This window comes from Ursus maritimus, unplaced genomic scaffold (assembly GCF_017311325.1).
Source record: "Ursus maritimus isolate PB19 unplaced genomic scaffold, ASM1731132v1 scaffold_19, whole genome shotgun sequence".
Lineage (NCBI taxonomy): Eukaryota > Metazoa > Chordata > Mammalia > Carnivora > Ursidae > Ursus > Ursus maritimus.
This window is the reverse complement of record NW_024424341.1, coordinates 48843529-48861740: the sequence shown is the minus strand read 5'-3', so window position 1 is coordinate 48861740 and position 18212 is coordinate 48843529. Positions and strand designations below refer to the sequence as shown.

Below are 18212 nucleotides of genomic sequence, written 5' to 3'. Positions count from 1 at the left end.
TTATCCTGATACCGAAGCCAGACAGAGACACTACAAGAAAATGAAACTACAGACCAATATCCCTTAGATAGGACACCAAAACACAGGCAACAAAAGAAAAAGGAGATAAATTGAACTTCCTCAGAACTGAACATTTTTGTGCTTCTAATGACACTTTCGACATCGTGAAAAGGCAACACACAGAATGGGAGAAAAAATTTGCAGATCAAATACCTGATAAAGGATTAACATCCACAATATGGAAAGAGGTCCTACAACTGAACAACAAATACGAGAACCCAATTTTTTTTTTAAATGGTGAAGGACTTGAATAGACATTTCTTCAAAGAAGATACATAAATGGGTAGTAAACACGTGAAAAGATGTTCAACATCACTAGTCACTAGGGAAATGCAAATCAAAATCAGAATGAGATACCACTTCATACCCATTAGGATGGCTATTATCAAAACCAGAAAAGACAAGATTGATAAAGTTGTGGAGAAATTGGGCCCCCTGTGCATTGCTGATGAGAATGCAAAATGCTGCAGTACCGTGGAAAACAGTATGGAGTTTCCTCAAAAAATTAAACATAGAATTACCATCTATCCAGTAATTCCACACTGGGTATTTACCCAAAGAAAACAAAAACACTAATTCAAAAAGATATATACACCACTATGCTTACTGCAACATTATTTACAATAGCCCAGACATGAAGGTGACCCAAGTGTCCATAGATAGATGAATGGATAAAGAAGATGTGGTATATGTATACAATGGGACATGACTCGGCCACAGAAAAGGATGAGATCTTGCCATTTGCAACAACACGGATGGACGTGGAGGGTATAATGCTGAGTGAAATAAGTCAGACATAGACAAATACCATATGATTTCACTCATATGTGGAATTTAAGAAAACACGAACAAAGAAAAAAAAGACAAAAAAAATACACTCTTAAATACTGAGAACAAACCGGTGGTTGCAAGGGGGGGAGGTGGTGAGGGGATGAGTGAAATAGAGAATGGGGATTAAAATATACAGTTAGGGTGATGAGTACTGAGTATGTACAGAATTGTTAGACGACTCTATTATACACCTAAAACTCATAGATCACTGTATGTTGATTAAACTTCAATTTGTAAAAAACATAAAGATAACATTACCGCTCAGGGATGTGCAATTAAAACTACAATAAAGTATCACTACACAAACACCAGAATGGCCCAAATCAAGGATGGGGAGCATGCGTAACTCATAGGTTGCTGGCCCAAGTGTGAACTCGTTCATCCACTTCAGAAAATTCTTTGGCAATATCTGACCAACTAAAATATGCCTAACATGAAACTTTGGGTTCCTGTCCCCTCCGCCTGTTCATGATCAAATGAAAACGTGTCGATGAATATTAAATATCTTTAATATTCCAAGCATGCAAGAAACCACAGTGAAAAAAGACAAAACAAAACTTTGCCCACAGTGAGCTTACATTCTAGTGAAGTAGTCAGACCGTAAGCAAAAGTATGATTTAGTAACAATAAGTGTTTTGAAAATGTTCAGTGGTTAAGGAAGTGTTTAATGAGTAGAACGAGGAACTGAGCCGTCAGAGTGAGGAAGGTAGAGTGGTTTTCATTGGTAACATCAAGAAAAGCCTCTCTAAGAAGAAAACTGGCACCCACATTCCCACAGCACCGCCCCCCGCTACTGATTGGCTCAAGGTCTGCTCGTTGATTGGCTGCAGCGTAAGAGTGCGTGCAGCCGCTGATTGGCTGTGGAATTGGCCCGTGCAGCCGCTGATTGGCTGTAGGATAGGCCCATGCAACCGCTGATTGGCTACAGGGTAGACACGCCCATGCAAGGCGGAGGGGGGCAGGACCAAGGGTGACTCCAACCGCCCCACAGCCTTCCCCGCGCCACAGAGGAAAAGCGCCTGGCGTCGCGAGCGGGTCCTGGCCTGTTAGCTTTCCTGGCAACCGTTGAGTGCGCGATATGCGTTGGGGCTGTCCCAACTGGGCTTGCAGGAAAGCGGGGCTCCTCTGTCTGTCAGGCGGTCCCCGGCTTGGCAGTCAGGTTTGTGGGGGTTGCGGGGGAGGGGGGACACGGTTAGTCTCCAGGGCGGCGCCTCGAGCCTCTCGGTGGGAAGGAGACCACTTCTGGATCAGTCAGCCGTGGAGGCCCCCTGAGGGCAGCCGCTGGCTCATCGCTCTGTCCGTCCACCAGCAGCCTGACTGTATTCATCCTGCCACCAGGTGGGTCACCTGGTCAAGCCTCAAGGGCAGCCAGGGGCTCACCAAGTGATCTGTTGATTAATGATCAGATTAGTGCGGTTAGGAGTCAACAGGAAGTCCCCTTGCAAACCAATTAATGAGTTAATCAGCTAATCCACCCCCTTCGTAGCCTGCCCTGTTAGTTAATTACGCTTCCTCTGAATCAGTCTCTCAGTAAGTTAATCCCCGGTAAAGCACGCAGTCGTTGGTCCCACGGTTATCCCAAGTGTAAGCCAGTTAATCAGCTTCACTGTTAGTCTTCGGTTTTTCTAGAAAATCAGCTTTCCAGTCAGCCTAAGTAAGTCAGTTGTCCAAAAGTGAGTCTTTTCCTCAGCAAGTCGGGAAAGCCCTTTGTACCCCTTAGGCTCTGCCGAGGAAGTACACAGTCGGGAGTGTACCGAGCACAAAGAATATCCTGGAGCCCTTGGAACAAGAGCCAAGGGTAAAATGGAGAGGAGCAATGATGGGCAAAGGGAAATGTAAGGGGGAGAAAAGAAGAGAGGGTCCATGAGGAGTCATCCCGGGTCTTAACACCTGGCAGAGGAGAGCAGAAAGAAATCAGAATTTTAGAGTTGGACGGATCACTGCATTTCCAATCATAAAACCCACTCATGTTACACGTGAGGAGATCAAAGGACAAGCAGAGAGGAGAAAATATTTGGCCAAGGTTACTCAGTGATTTACTAGTCAAGCCTGGGGCAGGACTCCGACAGGGCTCATTCCAACATCCAAAATGGGGTTTTAAATCAGAAGCGGGGGAATTGGCAGTGCAAAAAGGGAGCAGACGTGCCTTTCCTTCCTCTAGGTTTCGGCTCAGACGTCACTTCCTCAAAGAGGCCTTTTCTAACCACCCTACCTAAACTGTTTCCCCACTGTCCCCCATCCCATAACCCTCTATCCTATTATCCTGCATTATGTTTCTTCTGTAGTACTTAATAGCTCTCAAATTATCTTGACCGCCAACTTGTTTATTGTCTGCCTTCCGTACTAGAATGAGGACAGCGATTGTCTCATTGGTTACCACCTTATTCATAAAACAGCGCCTGGCATGAAGAGGTGCTCAACAGGTTGGTTGCTGGAGGGAATGAATGAGGGTGCTGTCAGTAGGGAATGTGCTTCTTTTTTTTTTTTTTTTTTTTTTAAAGATTTTATTTATTGACAGAGAGCCAGCCAGCGAGAGAGGGAACACAAGCAGGGGGAGTGGGAGAGGAAGAAGCAGGCTCATAGCGGAGGAGCCTGATGTGGGGCTCGATCCCAGAACGCTGGGATCACGCCCTGAGCCGAAGGCAGACGCTTAACCACTGTGCCACCCAGGTGCCCCTGTGCTGCTTGAGACTCATTAGAGGAAGCGGACTGTGGAAGCCAAGAGCCTCCGTAGAGGGGCAGGAGGTGAGATCAGAGAGGCAAAGGGAGAGGGTTACCACATGCGGAACTTTTGACTTTGACTCTGAGTGAGAGGAGAACCTCTGGAGAGTTTTGAGCAGAGAAGGGTCGGGATCTTGCTGAGATGTTGACAGGTTCCCTCTGGCTGCCACTGTGGGGAGTAGAATGGACAGGCCCTAAAGGTAGCGCAGCAAGGCCGGTGAACAGGTCACGGTAGCAGTCTGGGTGAGAGAGGATGGTGGTTTGGACCAGGGTGGCCGCAGTGGAGGTGACTGATTAGAAGTGGTGAGATTTTGAATATATTTTAAAAAGCAGTGCTGGGACACCTGGGTGGCTCAGTCGGTTAAGCGTCTATCTTTGGCTCAGCGTCCTGGGATCGAGCCCCATGTCAGGCTCCTTGCTCAGTGGGAGCCTGCTTCTCCCTCTGCCTGCTGCTCCCCCTGTTTGTGCGCTCTCTCTCTTTCTCTCTCTCTGACAAACAAAATCTAAAAAAATAAAAGTAAATAAGTAAAAAATATAAAGCAGTGCCAACAGGATTTTCTGACATGGCTATGGAACATGAGAGGAAAGAGAGTAGTCAAAAAGGACTCCAAGGTTTTAATTCTTGATTTCTTCCTGGGTATGATTTCATTTGATTTAGAGACATGTTTCCTAAGTCTGAGGTGATTGATTTTTTTCCTTTTTCTAAGATGAGAGCGAGGATGCTTAAACTTTTAATTTTACTTTCTACCCTTACTCTGTTGCCTGTTGGCCAAAGAATGCAGGTAGTTTATACATTTTCTGCTCTCTTGAAAGTTGGTGTGGGGCACCTGGGTGGCTCAGTCGGTTGGGCATCTGCCTTCGGCTCAGGTCATGATCTCGGGGTCCTGGGACTGAGCTCTGCATCTGGCTCCCTTCTCAGCGGGAAGTCTGCTTCTCCTCTCCCTCTGCCCCTCCCCTGCCCCGCTCGTGCTCTCTCTTTCTCTTTCTCAAATGAATAAATAAAATCTTCAAAAAAACAAAAAAAGAAAAGAAAGTTGGTGTGGAGAAAGAGGAACCTGAGTTTTCAATCTGTCTCCGACTACACTTGCTCAGTGCTTTGAGAAAATCACTATTTGTCCGAGCTTCAGTCTCCTCCCCCATAAGGAGAAAATCGTAAGACTGAGTTCCTCAGGGTTTCTGGAAGTAAAGGAAGACTACCCAAATGAGAACAAGCAAGTTACTTACTCAGAGTTTGCTGTATCCCTGGCATTCGGCCAACGACTCAGAGGCAGGCAGCATAGTGGGAAAAAGAAGTTTCGGACAGGGTCGGATTAGAGACTGGGGTCATGCGGAAGCAGAAGCTAATTCGAAGGGGGAGCATCTTAGGTGACTGGATTGGGAGGAGATTTGACTTTCCTTGATTGGTTCTGAGCTGGAAGCAGGGGCAAAAAATAGGGAACCTGGTACTCACTGACCAAGTTCTGAGGGTTCTGGGCCACTTGCTGCCGAAATTGTGGTTTGGCTTCCTGGACTTGTTGCTGCAAAGTGAGGACCAGAGTCACATATGTCATAGAGTTGAGGCTCGAGGGTCATATGTGGTAGGGCCGTTGTCGGTATATTCAGTCTCAGGTTCTTGGGAAGAATAAATGGGATGATGTCCATGTGAAGTTGGTGGATATTAGTAGCTAAAAAAAATATTCGTGTAAAATATTTTAAAATTTCGTTACGGCCTAATTACGCAATCGTGTCTTTGTTTTCATTTACTAAGTCACCTTTATGAAAAGAATTGGTTGTAATACGTGAACACAAACTTACGTGTCAAACAGTGCCAAAGTGTAGAGCATAAAAACTGAAAATCCTACTACGTCTTTTCTCTAATCACTGCTCTACCCGTAGGTGAGTAGTGGTGACTGCCTATTACATAGCTTTCCAGATCTTTTATTTATGTTTATGTATTTATGTGTTATATATGAACATTTAACTTATATATGAGCGTGTGTATTTACATGTAATACACATATATAGCGCTTGTTTGTAAATGACAATGATCAAATGTTCATTTACATATTATGATATGTAAATAGTTCAGACAAATAGAAAGGCGTAAAATGGTATCACAAGAGCATGCGGCTGCTACCCAACTTAAAATTTAAAACACTGCTTCTTGTGTATCCTTTCCCCAAATACATTTCCCACTCAAACCTGGAAATTACTGCTATCTTGGATTTGGCATTTATCATTCTGTGTAGTAAGGTATTTAACCTAGCCTGAAGAAAGGTCTGGCCTTTGCCCTTGGCTTCTAGAAGATAATCTCTAAGTCCCTAGACTGTCAGGCCTGATAGGAGTGTCTTTGCTTGCCTGGGGGCATCACACTGAACAGTCTGAAAATGTGATTAGGGGCAGGGGCTGGCCACACCCGATTGTGTAACGGTATGATTGAGAATGGGGTCTTTAGATCATGTGATACCAGCCCACCTTCAGAAGGAGCTGGAGATGGAGGGGCGCCTGGGTGGCTCAGTCTCAGCTCAGGTCATGATTTCAGGGTCCTGGGATCGTGCCCCACGTAGGGCTCCCTGGTCAGCAGGGAATCTGCTTCTCCCTCTCCCTCTGCCCCTTCACCTGCTTGTGCTCTTTCTTTCTCTCTCTTGAATAACTAAATAAAATCTTTTTCTTTTCTTTTTTTTTTTTAAAGGAGTTGGAGCTGGAGACTTAAGATCAGCCTTGGGGGGGGGCAATCAGTCATGCCCATATGATGAAGGGCCAGTAAAAACTCTGGGCAGCAGGCTTGGGTGAGCTTCTGTGGTTGTCATATTCCATGCATATTGTCACACATCATTACCAGGAAATATTCGTTGTACTGTCCATGACTCCACAGGGAGAGAGGGCAGCTGGAAATTCTCTGGTTGGAACTTTCCTGGACTCTGTCTATGTGCTTCTTCCCTGGGCATATTTTAATCTGTATTCTTTAGTTGCAATAAACAATAACCATGAGCATAACAGCTTTCAGGAATTCTCTGAGTATTTCTAGTGAATTATCAAACCTAAGAGTAGTCTTGAGGACCTTCAAACTTGTATTGGTGTTAGAAGTGAGGGTGGTTTTCGAGGCCTTTGAAACCTGCAGACGGTGTCAGAAGTGAGGGTATCTTTTTGGTGTTCACTAATTTTGCAGTTGGCATCAGAAATTAGATTTGTGAGAACTAGGCTCAGTGAAACGTAAGTTTTGGGAAGAACGAGGATGTGAAATCAGGGGAAGATGAAACTTCCATGTCCCCAAAGTCACTTACAGGCATGAAAATGCAGCTGTTCTGCAATTAGCTGCAAGAGGTTAATGTTACCAATTTTTTTTTAAAATTATGGATCCAGCTCTGGAAGAGTCGACTCAGTGGACGCATAAAGAAATTCAAAATCTCAAGAAACAAGCAAAATATACAATCCTTTGGTTATTTTTATCTGTAATAGCTAAAATGAAAGTAAAGAAAAGGGCTGGGGTGGATCCTGACACCAGGCCAAGCTTGGGTTCTGTCCAGTCTGAGCTATGGCTGCTAGCCTCAGGGCTATACTAAAGGGAAAAGCCATGTTGGAACAGCAGGTAGCAAAGAAAATTAGAGTGAGTCACAGGAGAATGAAGAAAGATGAAGGGGAGGGATCCCTGGGTGGCTGTCAGTTAAGCATCTGGCTCTTGATTTTGGCTTGGGTCATGATCTCAGGGTCATGGGATCAAACCCTGTGTTGGACTTCGCACTCAGTTTGTCCCGCCCCCCCCCCCGCTCCTCCCCCCACTCACTCAATCTCTCTCTTCAATCAATCAATCAATCAATCTATACATAAATAAATATCTTTTTTAAAAAAAGGAAAGATGAAGGGAAGTGTCAACGGGACTCATCCCAATGGAGAAGGAAATCTTTAAACAGTTATTAAGGAATAGAGTGGACATTGATGGAATCAAAACAGAGGTCTTAGTGCAGTGCTCTTGGAGTTTGGGTGGACCCTGATGGTCCCTCAGCTTTGAAGGATCCTAATCAAGTCTGTTGTAGTTACCCTAGGTTGGAGGAATTTCAAAAGCAAGAAGGCAAATGTGACAATGGGACCCTAACTTCAGATTGCCTGAGGTGATGATTCTATTATTTAATCAAGACAGAGATTGGTAAAAAGGCCTGGGTTCCTTGGCTCCATGCCCAGCTGGAGACTCAAGGCCAAGGTCACATTAGTGGTAAAATGGGCTGGAGAAGAGATATTTCTGGGACTCCTTAAGCTGGGAGGCCCATGCACTGTGAGTCCTCGTGAGAAAGTATAATCTGAGATTGGGAAGATACGAGAATACAAGGATTGCGGCGGTTAAAGTGAGGGTTTAGACGAAAAATGGAATACTTGAACACATAGTGTCTCCTCCTTTATCTAAATATGAGTAGATACTGTGTCTGGCTGGGGAACGTTTGCCTTACCTAGTATGAAATGGGAGGCATATAAATCCTCCCTTCAACCACTATCGATTGGATGTGCTAAACCAATAAAATTGCCCAAGCCCAAATTTAATTTAATTTAATAAATTTTCTTAATTTAAAAAATATACGATATCTGGTGAAAAAAACATGTCAGAAGCCTAGTGTTTGATTGGCTTATTTGGATTTTGGGTGACACATAGTCTGCATTCGGGAATATGGCTAGCCCCTAACCATAAAATTACTAGAATGAAGTCTTGGAATCCTTACGCAGACTACAGTTTACTACAAAAGCCACTGAGCACCCCCCAGTGGCGACCACCGGGATTTGTTTAATCAGAAATATCTCCATTTGAGAGACAAGGCTATTGGGCTTTGATTGAAGCTGCCCGTAGGACTAGAGGAAGTAGAATAATCCTGAAACCTGAAATACTCGTGATTGTCCTTGGTGATGTTGGCTAAACATGCTGATTAGGAAGGCCATGCCCAGAAAAGTTCAGTAATAAAATGGAAATGGTTTATAGAGGAACATGGTACCGAGGAACTGTGAGGAGGTACTCAACATAATTACGAGCAGGTGGTCTTTTTTCCCCTCTTTTCCCACCTGAGGAGCTGGACATCCTATTGCCATTTGGGTGGTAGCACTGAAAAGCTCTCAAATGACAAAGAGCGGTTTGGCTTATGGAAGGCTGTTGCAAGATGAATGGTTTCCTTCGAGTGGGAAATACTAGCAATGGTATGCTAGTAAATATTTAGTAACTGGATCTCCAAAGGGAAAAAGAAGCCCTGAACTGTAGCATTGCCAACTTCCGCTGCAGAGACACTTAACCATAGACAGTTTCAAGCTACCAACTCATGATACAGAGTTAGGAAGAGATCCAGTAACACACCATTATGTAGTATTTCCATCGTACAGGTACAATCGTTGTAAATCACCTGAAAAGCACAGATAACAGTGAGATGTCCTAGAAAAATCAGGAAGTAATCAGTTTCAAGTAATGATTACTTTTGTTTTGAATATAATTTGTTTATTAAGTTTCTGTAATTTAAATGATACGAATGACTGTGTTTGACAATATTATATAGCTTGCCATATTCTTTTTTTTTTTTAAGATTTTATTTCTTTATTTGACACAGAGAGAGACAGCCAGAGAGAGAGGGAACACAGGCAGGGGGAGTGGGAGAGGAAGAAGCAGGCTCCCAGTGGAGGAGCCTGATGTGGGGCTCGATCCCAGGACTCCGGGATCACGCCCTGAGCTGAAGGCAGACGCTTAACAACTGAGCCACCCAGGCACCCCATAGCTTGCCATATTCTTAAACATTTAATAATCAGCTTTTTTAAGTTGCTTTCTGCGGGCTTCAGCACACCGATGGATATTATTTAGAAACCAAGATACAGGTGCCAGGCACGTTTATCCCTATAGATATGTCATTGCTCCTAGGCTCTTTTAATGAACAGACTGTGGAAATAGAAGTTGGTTTTTTAAACCAAGGGTTTGTATCAATATTGCCAATTAAAATTAAACTTTACTCTCTTCTCTTAAATTATTATATTTTATATCGTTTCTCTTTTTCCTTACTGTGCAAATCTTTAAAACACAATAGTTTCAAAATTACAATACCAATACTGATAGCTTTCTTTGTCTCCCTTAAGACTGTATAGCCAGAGCCCTGTGTTCAAAGGTTACGTGAAATAGATACGCTTCCAGAATTGTTCTGTTATCATTGTTTTCATTTGTTTACTAGATTTTGTTTGTGTTCAATTTTAGGGTTTTGCTTTCTTTTTCACCTTCTAGGTTTAAGTGACCTTTCTGAACAGTAAAATATCAAGAGGGTTGGGAAGGTTTTTTTCTTTGACCAGAACCGTGTCAGCTGACTACCAGGACATACATGTAAGGGAACCTGGGAACATTAATATTTATTATCGTCAGTCTCTGTAGTGGAGGCGACAGGGACAATGGTGCTGGGATACCTGTTGGGTCAGAAGCCAACAGTGTCTGCCGCAAGGTGTTATATAGACTGGGGACACGTCCCCTCATCCTGCCTTTTCCAAGAACTGACGCAGAGATTCATCTGTGGTCCTCCAGTGAATCAGAGACATAGCTTACATAATCAGTGCTCGAATCCTGGGCTCTTGCTCTTAAATCAATGTTTTGCCAAAAAAAAAGGCAGGGGGGGGAGGATAGTTTCATGAAAAGTGAAACTGACGTTTGAACATTTTATCAGTGACTATCAAAGGTCCTTTTCTAAGCTCTAAGGTCACAGAGGTCTGTTTGATGTAGGGCCTTCCCTTAAAGAGCTCAGTCTCTGGTAGATTCTAAAGTATTTCGCTAGTTTCCCAACTAAAGTGACCTAACCAAAGGAGAGCTTGTCTTCCTCACGTGAGGAGATGTGCCGAGGCAGGCTGTTCTGCAGGAATGTCCGTCATGAGTGGCGTTCATCCTCGCCGTTACGTCATGGCTGCCAAATGGCTGGTCTACCTCCAGTGTCGTATCCATACCTTAGGGAGGAGGAAGAAGGAAATGAGAATATCAAGAAAGGAAAACTTTCCCAGGAATCCCCAGCTCACTTCCACTCCAACAATGCCACGTGCCCCACGTTAACTACAAAGGAGTCTAGACAAAGGGGTGCTTTAGCTCCCAACATCGCACCCCTAAACGAAGCTGGATCTGTGCGGAGCAAAGAGCAGGGAAGGTAGTTGCTGTCTGGCTGCACGAAAACAAATTCTAGTAGGAGGAAAAAACGGATTCTTTCCTCAAAAACCAACAAATGAAACAACTTGGTAGTTCTGGAAGGGGAGAGATTTACCCACTTCTGACTGGGTGAGGAGATCAGGGAAGGCTGCATGCAGGAGGTGGCACTGAACTCAGCTCTGAAATTGAAGTAGGATGTGAATGTGGACAGAGTGGAGCTGCAAGAGGAGAAGCTGTGAAAGGGAGAAATCCCTGAGTGACGGGAGAAGGATGATCAGGGTGAACATTGGAGAAGGCCGCATTTTCCCTTTGGCATGGAGAATGTTGGGAAAGGCACAGGGAGACAGAAAGCAAGGGTAAGGCAAAATCGTGGAGAACCTCATTTGCAAAGCAAGGAAGTTCGGAACTTTTCCTATCAGCAGGAGGAATTCCTGTCCTTTTTCATTTTCCCAGAGGATCTGTTAAGGCTGTCCCATCCTCTCCATCCCTCATGACCCACACACTAACCCAAGCATGTCATTCTTTCCCGACCCCCACTCCACGCTCCTCCCTGGCCACGTGGCCTGAGTCGCTTGGGTCTAGGCCATTTCTCCCGTGTCCCCAGTGGGTTATTCCAAACACCCAGACTGGCCCTGTCCCTCTGAGATAACACAGCCCTTCCATGAATCTCTGTTAGCTTTGAGACAGAACCCAAAGACCCTGTAATTGAGCTTCTCCCAGTGGGCTGGGGATGGGAGGGAGAGACCAGAGGAGAGAGAAGGGCATGTGGCACTGGGGCCTCACAGAGGTCGTAGGGGTGCTCCCTGTCCTTAGGTGCCCTTGAACATCTCATTCCACGTAATTCCTGCTTCCGAGGGTGGACAGGCCTCCAGGATGACCAGAGACAGAAGCCCCTGGCTCGCTAAGAATACTTTCTGCTCTCCCATCCCCACATCCTCTTTCAGTTATTCATCGTCTCGTCTTCTGAACCACAGGGCTCTGATGTGAAAGCCAGCTGCGGCGAAGGCCCTGTCCCCTCGTCTTCCTGAGGACCACTGCTACTGCAAATGGAAGGACCACTGCAACAGCTGGGTGAGTGGGGCGAGAGACAGTGCTGGAGGTGCCTACGGCTCCAGGACTGGGGCGGGCTGGCCCACAGGGTATGAGAAGAGAGGACATAAGGGCGTAGGGCACCAGATAACCAACATGGGCTAGAGATCCGTGTGCCGGGCCCTGGCAGGGCTGGGAGTGGCTGAGGTGAATAGCAGATTGGGTCAGGGAGTGGTGTTGGGGGTGAGGGTGGGCTCTCAGCCAGGGAGGTTGAAGTATGAGAGTATTAGGAGCTGGAAGGCTCAGGGTTCGTCAGGTTTCCCATGCCTGTCAGCCACTGTCCACAGGCACGTTTTCCCAGACGGTAAAAATGAATAGTCCAGAGATCTGCAGGGGTAGAGTCCCTGCAAATTCCTCATCCCCCCAGGTGACCCAGATGAAAAGTCCAAATCAAGGGTCACTGTTGAAGAGAAAATTACCCCTTTCTTCCAGTAACCGCAGACAACTCCAGTGAAAAAGTACGTGGAGACACTAAGAACTGATTCCTCACTAGAGACCTTGTAGAGTGTGACTGTTCCTTATTAACCGACAAAAGGCACCAAGTGGACAGTATATCCAACCTGTTCTATGTAGAGTGAGCCCATCTCGAATGTTCTTACCCAGAAAATGCCAAAGCAGTCTCTGCTTCAGATGAATGCTTAATCAAAGGCCACCTGGCCCTGGGAAAAAAGAAGTCTAGAAAGGTGTTCTGTTTATTGAATGGGTAACACTTTACCGTATATTCAGCTAGGAACACTGCCAACCTTTGGCAGTGTTCATTCTTACATTCCTGAGAGTAGGATACAGGTTCGCGAATACCCCTGTTTCCCAAACTGGGATAAAACAAAGAGAGGGGAAGTGACTTGGCGAAAGACATCCAAACAAGAAGAGACAGAGGGAGAAATTGATCACAGGTGGAGCTGGGAAGGAGCAGAGCCTGAGGGATGGGAGGAAGAGGGAAGTAGGAGCTGAGGTGGGGAAGTCTAGCCTGGGGCTGCCAGGGAGGGGGTGGTGTCAGGTAAGGGGTCAGCAGCAATGTAGATCCTCAGAAAGTTCCCTTGCCATTAGTCAGGTCCAGTGTTCACTTTCAGGCCAGGGGAGGAGAAAGGATGAAGGGGAACTGGTCTGAGAAGCCCAGCTCCTCTGGGCTTCCTAAAGGTCTTTCCGAAGCTCCTTGGGAATCACGAGTAAGGAGGAGGCTGGGTCCTGGAGGAAGTGGAGAAAGGAAGTCCGGATGCCTTGCTGACTGCTGACCCTCCCTCCCCACAGCACCCACCAGGCTGCTCTCTTCCTCTTGTTCCTTGGAGAAGTCTCTGCAGTGCAGCTGTTCCTTCCACGGGATCCCCACACCCTCCGTGCGGTGGTGGATGGGAGACGTTCCTGTGAACGTGAACAACACTGATGGCAGCCTCCAGGTGACTTCCACCGTCATTGGCCCCTGGGCCAACAGCACCATCAGCCTGACGGAGCAGCCGAAACTGAGCACGAGGCTCCTCTGTAAGGGGAAGAACCAGAATGGAACCCACGCCTTGAGCATCCTGCTGATACCAAGTGAGGGTAGAGGGGGCCCAGGAGACTGGGTGAGGAAGAGTGGGTTGGGGAGGGAGCAGAGCTTCGGCTCCGATTCCAAGGCCTCGGGAGAGAAGCCTTTCTCACATGGCTCTCTTTTTCCAGGAAAGAGTTCTTCGCCCAGCAAGACTTTCATTAATGGGCTCATCCAGGGCATTATCTATGGAGCCATCGCAACCGCACTGCTGTTCCTCTGCTTCACCCCACTCATGTGAGTACCAGGGATAAAATTCTACCTGCAGGCCCTGGCTGCAAGGCTGGCTTGGCCAGGGAAAGACAGGGCCCTTGCCCCCAGGGAGCTGACGGTCTGGCAAGGGAAGAAAGCACCAAACATGGTCACCACAGTCCAGGGCCATCAGGACTATGTTATAGCCACAAACAGGTCCAAAGGACAGAGGTTTTCAGCGAATTTCATAAAGGAGAAAGTAAAGGAGGAAGTGGCAGCCCCGGAGAAGCCAGCCGAGTCCCCGGGGTGCGGTCTAAAGCGGGCCTGGGGGGCCGAGTACTCATCTGTTTGGTGGAAAGTAGTATGTGCGTGCCCCCAGAGACGCATTTGAGGAATCGCCAGTGTCTTTGTGCAAGGTCAGGTGCATTGAGAGTGAGAGGAAATGGCTAAGAATGAAGTTGAAAAGGCTTCTTGGTGTTAGTTCATAAAGACTCTCGAAAGTTGGCTAAATGTATCGGCTAGAAGCCCAGAATGAGAAGGGCAGAGTTGCCAGAGGTCAGGCCAGGGAGTTTGGCAGGGGGGCCTCTGGCCCGTCCAAGAGTCTCGGGCTCAGTCCTCGGCTGGGAGCCACAGAACAGTGCTAAAGTGGGAAGGAGAGCTCCTAGTGCGAGGTGTCTGTACACAGCCCAAAGAGCAAGAGCCCAGAGGCCTGAAGCCAGGCAGGAAGTTGGGGCGACAGACTACACAGCGAAGAGCCAGGTGTGAGCCAGGCAAGTGATGAGGGGCAGTCAAAGAGATGGGACTTGGGACTGACTGACTGACTGTAAGGGGTGAGAAGGAAGAGACGCAAGGCGGCAGGGCAAACTGGGAAGCTATTTCTAAAGCGTAATCAGCCGGACTTAAAGCCCAATAACAGTCCTTTACAGTTTGCAAAGCCCTTTCATAGCTGACCTCATCTGAGCCCCACGGCCTGATAAGCAAGGCCTCCCCATTTTACAGAGGATGAAACCAATTCCCAGAGAGGCTGTGTGGCTTGCCCTCGATAACACAGCAAGCCAGTGTTGTCACCGAGCCTCTAAGCCAGAACTTCTGGTCAAGACTAGAGCCCATTGGGGGGGCAGAGAGCCAGAACTGATCAGGGGGGTCATTTCCTTAGAATGAAATATATCAGAATGAAGGTGGCAAAGAAAGTTACAGTGGGCAAAGCAGAAAACGACCGTAAAGTCAGAGCAAGCCGAGAAGCCGAGATGCCTCTGAAGCCTAAAGAGCCAGGAGAATCCACAATCAGCCCATCTTCAGAGAACCGGATATCGGTGGGTATCCATTGTGTCTGGAATCTAGTCTATCCGAATAATGGCAATAAGACTCACAAGGAGAGGCACATGCAGTGTTTAAAGGAATTATCTTCAATCGTTTTGGGCATCCGGAGTCCAGAATGTGCTGGCAGATCATCTTAGAGATGATGAAGGGAAGAAGGATGAAAATTAAGAGAAATAAAGACTGATTAGAATCAGCAACGTACACACACACACACACACACACACACACACCTTCACGCTGAATCCACATCGAGAAGGGCGTCCAAAGAGCCCCTCACAGTGGTTGTGGCATCAGAGTAGAAACCAAAGGCTTTGGTCTCTGAGTGTCTGGCAGGCTGTGGTCAACACAGTCTGTAGATGCCACAGGCCCAAGTCCAAGGTGCTCCTTCATTACCTTGGACCCGGTATCCTTAGCAGGGCTTGGAAGAGACAGGCCTCACTGTTATTTACCATTTAGAATTCTCTAGACCAGAAATGCCCTGCTGCCCTCCTTACACTCTGCACTAGGAGCTGGTGATCCTTTGTGGATAAACCACGCATCTGTTAAATTCCACCAAAACGTCCCGCAGGGTCTCCTCACCTCCATGCTTGGCAATGCTGGGGTCTCAGAAGTGGGTGAGACCTGGGCCCTGCCCTCAGAGAGCAATCAGGCTGGTGGGAAGGCCGCCTTACAGTAACAGGGCTGAGATGGGGGTTATGGTTGCCCAGAGGAAGGAGGCACTGACCCTACCTGGGCAAGTCAGGCAGAACTTCCCAGAGGAGTCTGGGGAACACTGGGTGGGCTCCCGGTGCTGAGAATGCACATGGAGGACAAGCAGAAGACAGAGCTGCAGACTCCGATCAGGAGACTCCGAGAAGAGGTAAAGCCGGTGCCCGCCCCACATTGCTGTAATTCTGTGCTCAAAGACAGAAAGACAGGATTCTTTCTTTTTTAAGATGTGGACACCTCACCTCTAGACCTGTTCCAACAGCCTCCTTTCTTTGCCCTGCTCTGTAGCATCCCTTACCCTAAACTTCCAGAATAAGCAAAATGAACTGGAACTGATGAAGCCCGTGAAGACTACACGCCTACCTGGAGACCCCACTGTCCGTGGAATTACCACAGTCTACAGAACCCTCAGCAACCCCAGAAACCCTGGAGTCTATGACAGACCCAAAGCCTCTCAGCTCGCAAAGATCCCTCAAGCCCCACCTGTCCCTCACACTGATTCTCCGTTGAGTAGAGTTACTCTGGGACCTGGTCTTAGAACATTTGAAAGCAAACTCTAGGATCTGCTGTTCGAGTTAACTCGAAGAAATGTGCCCTGGCCTGAGTGTCAAAGGAAGGGAAAATAAATGTGAAACTATGGTCCACCACAAAGTAGCTTTTGAGCGCCGACTGTATGCCCAGAACCTGGCCTATACATACAAGAGCACCAGGCTTTAGAGCCATCATATATGGATTGAATACGAGTTTCAGGGCTTGGTGGATATGTGTCTTTGGATAAGACCTTTCACCACTGCCCCGAGGCATAAGTGGGTGGAGAGGGAGTGAAAAGTGGTGTCCAAAAGTGGAGGTAGAGAAAAAACAAAAGTCCAAGAACCCAGAGGGTGTCTATGCACGGGAGCTCAGATGGAAGGGTGAGCTCCTGAGGTTCCTGAATGCCAAGATAAGGCCCTGGAGCCTTATCTGGTAGGATCTTAATCCTGACTCCCTTAGAATGTAAGTTCCTCAAGAACAGGGATCTTGTCTGTCTTGTTTTCTGCTGGTTGGTACAGCACCTAGAATGGTTCCTAAAATATAACAGACTCTCAAAAATATTTGTTGAATAATTGAGTGAATGAATCAATGGATGGATGGATGGATGGATGGATGGATGGATGGATGGATGGATTATAAGCCACTGCAAGGTTCAAAGCAAAGAAGTAGTGGCTAGATTTGCAACGATGTGGATGGAACAGAGGGTATTATGCTAAGCGAAATAAGTCAGAGAAAGACAAACATGACTTCAGTCATACGTGGAATTTGAGAAACAAAACATGAACATAGGGGAAGGGAAGGAAAAATAAAATGAAAACAGGGAGGCAATTCATAAGAGACACTGAACTCTGGGGAACAAACAGGGTGGCTGGAGGGGAGGTCGGTGAGGGGAAGGATAATTGGGTGATGGGCAGTAAGGAGGGCACTTGATATAATGAGCACTGGGGTTATATGCAACTGTTGAATCACTAAATTCTTCCACTGAAACAAAAAAAAAAGTAGGGGCCAGATACATTGTGAAAGATCATTCTAGGAGTAGTTATTGAAGATGTACTTAGAAGAAGACTGTAGGCAAAGGTGGCTAGTGCCATATTTCTTGGCCAGGCTGAAAGGCAGGCATACAAGGAATGAAAACAGGACTCTGGCATAAGAATGGACCATATCTGTGGCGTGTCCCCCTGAGAATGGAGGACAGTCCCTTCTGGAGCCAGATGCTGGTAATTTTTAGAGGTTGCAGAAAGGGTCATCTCTTCCCTGGGGCATTATGTGTGAGTAAATCCAGTGGTTCTCCATCCAGCACCAATGTGATGGTCATCCTGTACTCAAGAGCACATGTTTATACAAGCCCTCGCGTGCACGGGCGCCCTTTTGGCATGCAGTTCACACATTCGACGGAAATAGGAGCATCCACTTTGTGCCAGATAATGAGGTGAACAAGCCAGAGACACTGGCTCTGCCTCCATGAAATGAAGCTCGTGGTCTACACAGGTACACGATGAAGAAATAAATGCAAAATTGCAGCTTAAAATGTTGACAAGTGCTAGGAAGAAAAAGGACCTAACACTATGAGAAAGTGTAAGGGACCAGGGGAGGAACCTAGTTTGGATTAGCCAATCAGAGAAGGCCTCTCTGAGAAAGTGACATTTGTGCTGAGACAGAAAGGATTATTAGGGACCGATCAGCAGAACAGCAGATTCTAGGCTCTGGGATGGGAGAAGTTGAGTGAGTCCAAGAGCCCAGAGGGGGGTCTGTACACCAGAGCGCAGATGGAAGGGTGAGATCCTCGGGTGCCAGAGCTTTCGAAGGCTCTGGTGAGAAGTTTTATCCTCACTCACGGAGGGAGGGTTATTTCCTTGTGTGCTTTGTAATTTCGGAAAGCAGGCTCCTAAGGAGTGGAGAAGGCCATCTAGAAGAGAAATGGGAGAGAGGATGGGAACTGGGTTGGGAATAGGTAAGGGATAGGCTTTGACAGAGATTGGAGCGCTGGGTCTTCCTCGTGTGTCTCGGTTCGTTCGTGAATGGGATCTTGCTTGCAGGAAAGGAAGGGGTACCAAGATGCCTTCCGATTGGCCCTGAGGCTTAAGCACTTGGCATTTTGTTCCTTGGTAGATGGCTTTCAATCCGCCC

The 18212-nt window shown here is 46.9% G+C and overlaps 1 protein-coding gene and 1 long non-coding RNA gene across 6 annotated transcripts; one reads left to right on the top strand and one right to left on the bottom strand.

Annotated features, from left to right (window-relative positions):
* Positions 1-1382: 1382 nt before the first annotated feature.
* Positions 1383-5092, bottom strand: LOC121103351. Its single transcript, XR_005835518.1, has 2 exons — positions 4837-5092; positions 1383-2279 (listed from the first exon to the last, which is right to left on the bottom strand). It is a non-coding gene; the product is annotated as an uncharacterized LOC121103351 (long non-coding RNA).
* SIGLECL1 (SIGLEC family like 1) lies at positions 1389-16637 on the top strand. Of its 5 annotated transcripts, none has more exons than XM_040632989.1 (6): positions 1389-2050; positions 11668-11794; positions 13061-13342; positions 13466-13571; positions 14683-14839; positions 15843-16637. In XM_040632989.1, exons 2-6 carry the CDS (start codon positions 11770-11772, stop codon positions 15855-15857), a joined length of 585 nt encoding a protein of 194 aa, XP_040488923.1. In that variant the 5' UTR covers positions 1389-2050; positions 11668-11769; the 3' UTR covers positions 15858-16637. The 5 variants fall into 5 exon arrangements, with proteins under 5 accessions (XP_040488923.1, XP_008682947.1, XP_040488922.1 ...); XM_008684725.2 differs by having other exon boundaries at positions 1389-2229; positions 11698-11794; XM_040632988.1 differs by having other exon boundaries at positions 1390-2050; positions 11698-11794.
* Positions 16638-18212: the final 1575 nt, after the last annotated feature.

Excerpts from the sequence above, each read along its gene's own strand:
- SIGLECL1 (XM_040632989.1), top strand. The coding sequence starts at position 11,770 with ATGGAAGGACCACTGCAACAGCTGG. Across the intron at positions 13,343-13,465 it reads GAGCATCCTGCTGATACCAA|GAAAGAGTTCTTCGCCCAGC; the intron begins GTGAGGGTAGAG and ends CTCTTTTTCCAG. Across the intron at positions 13,572-14,682 it reads CTCTGCTTCACCCCACTCAT|AATGAAATATATCAGAATGA; the intron begins GTGAGTACCAGG and ends TCATTTCCTTAG.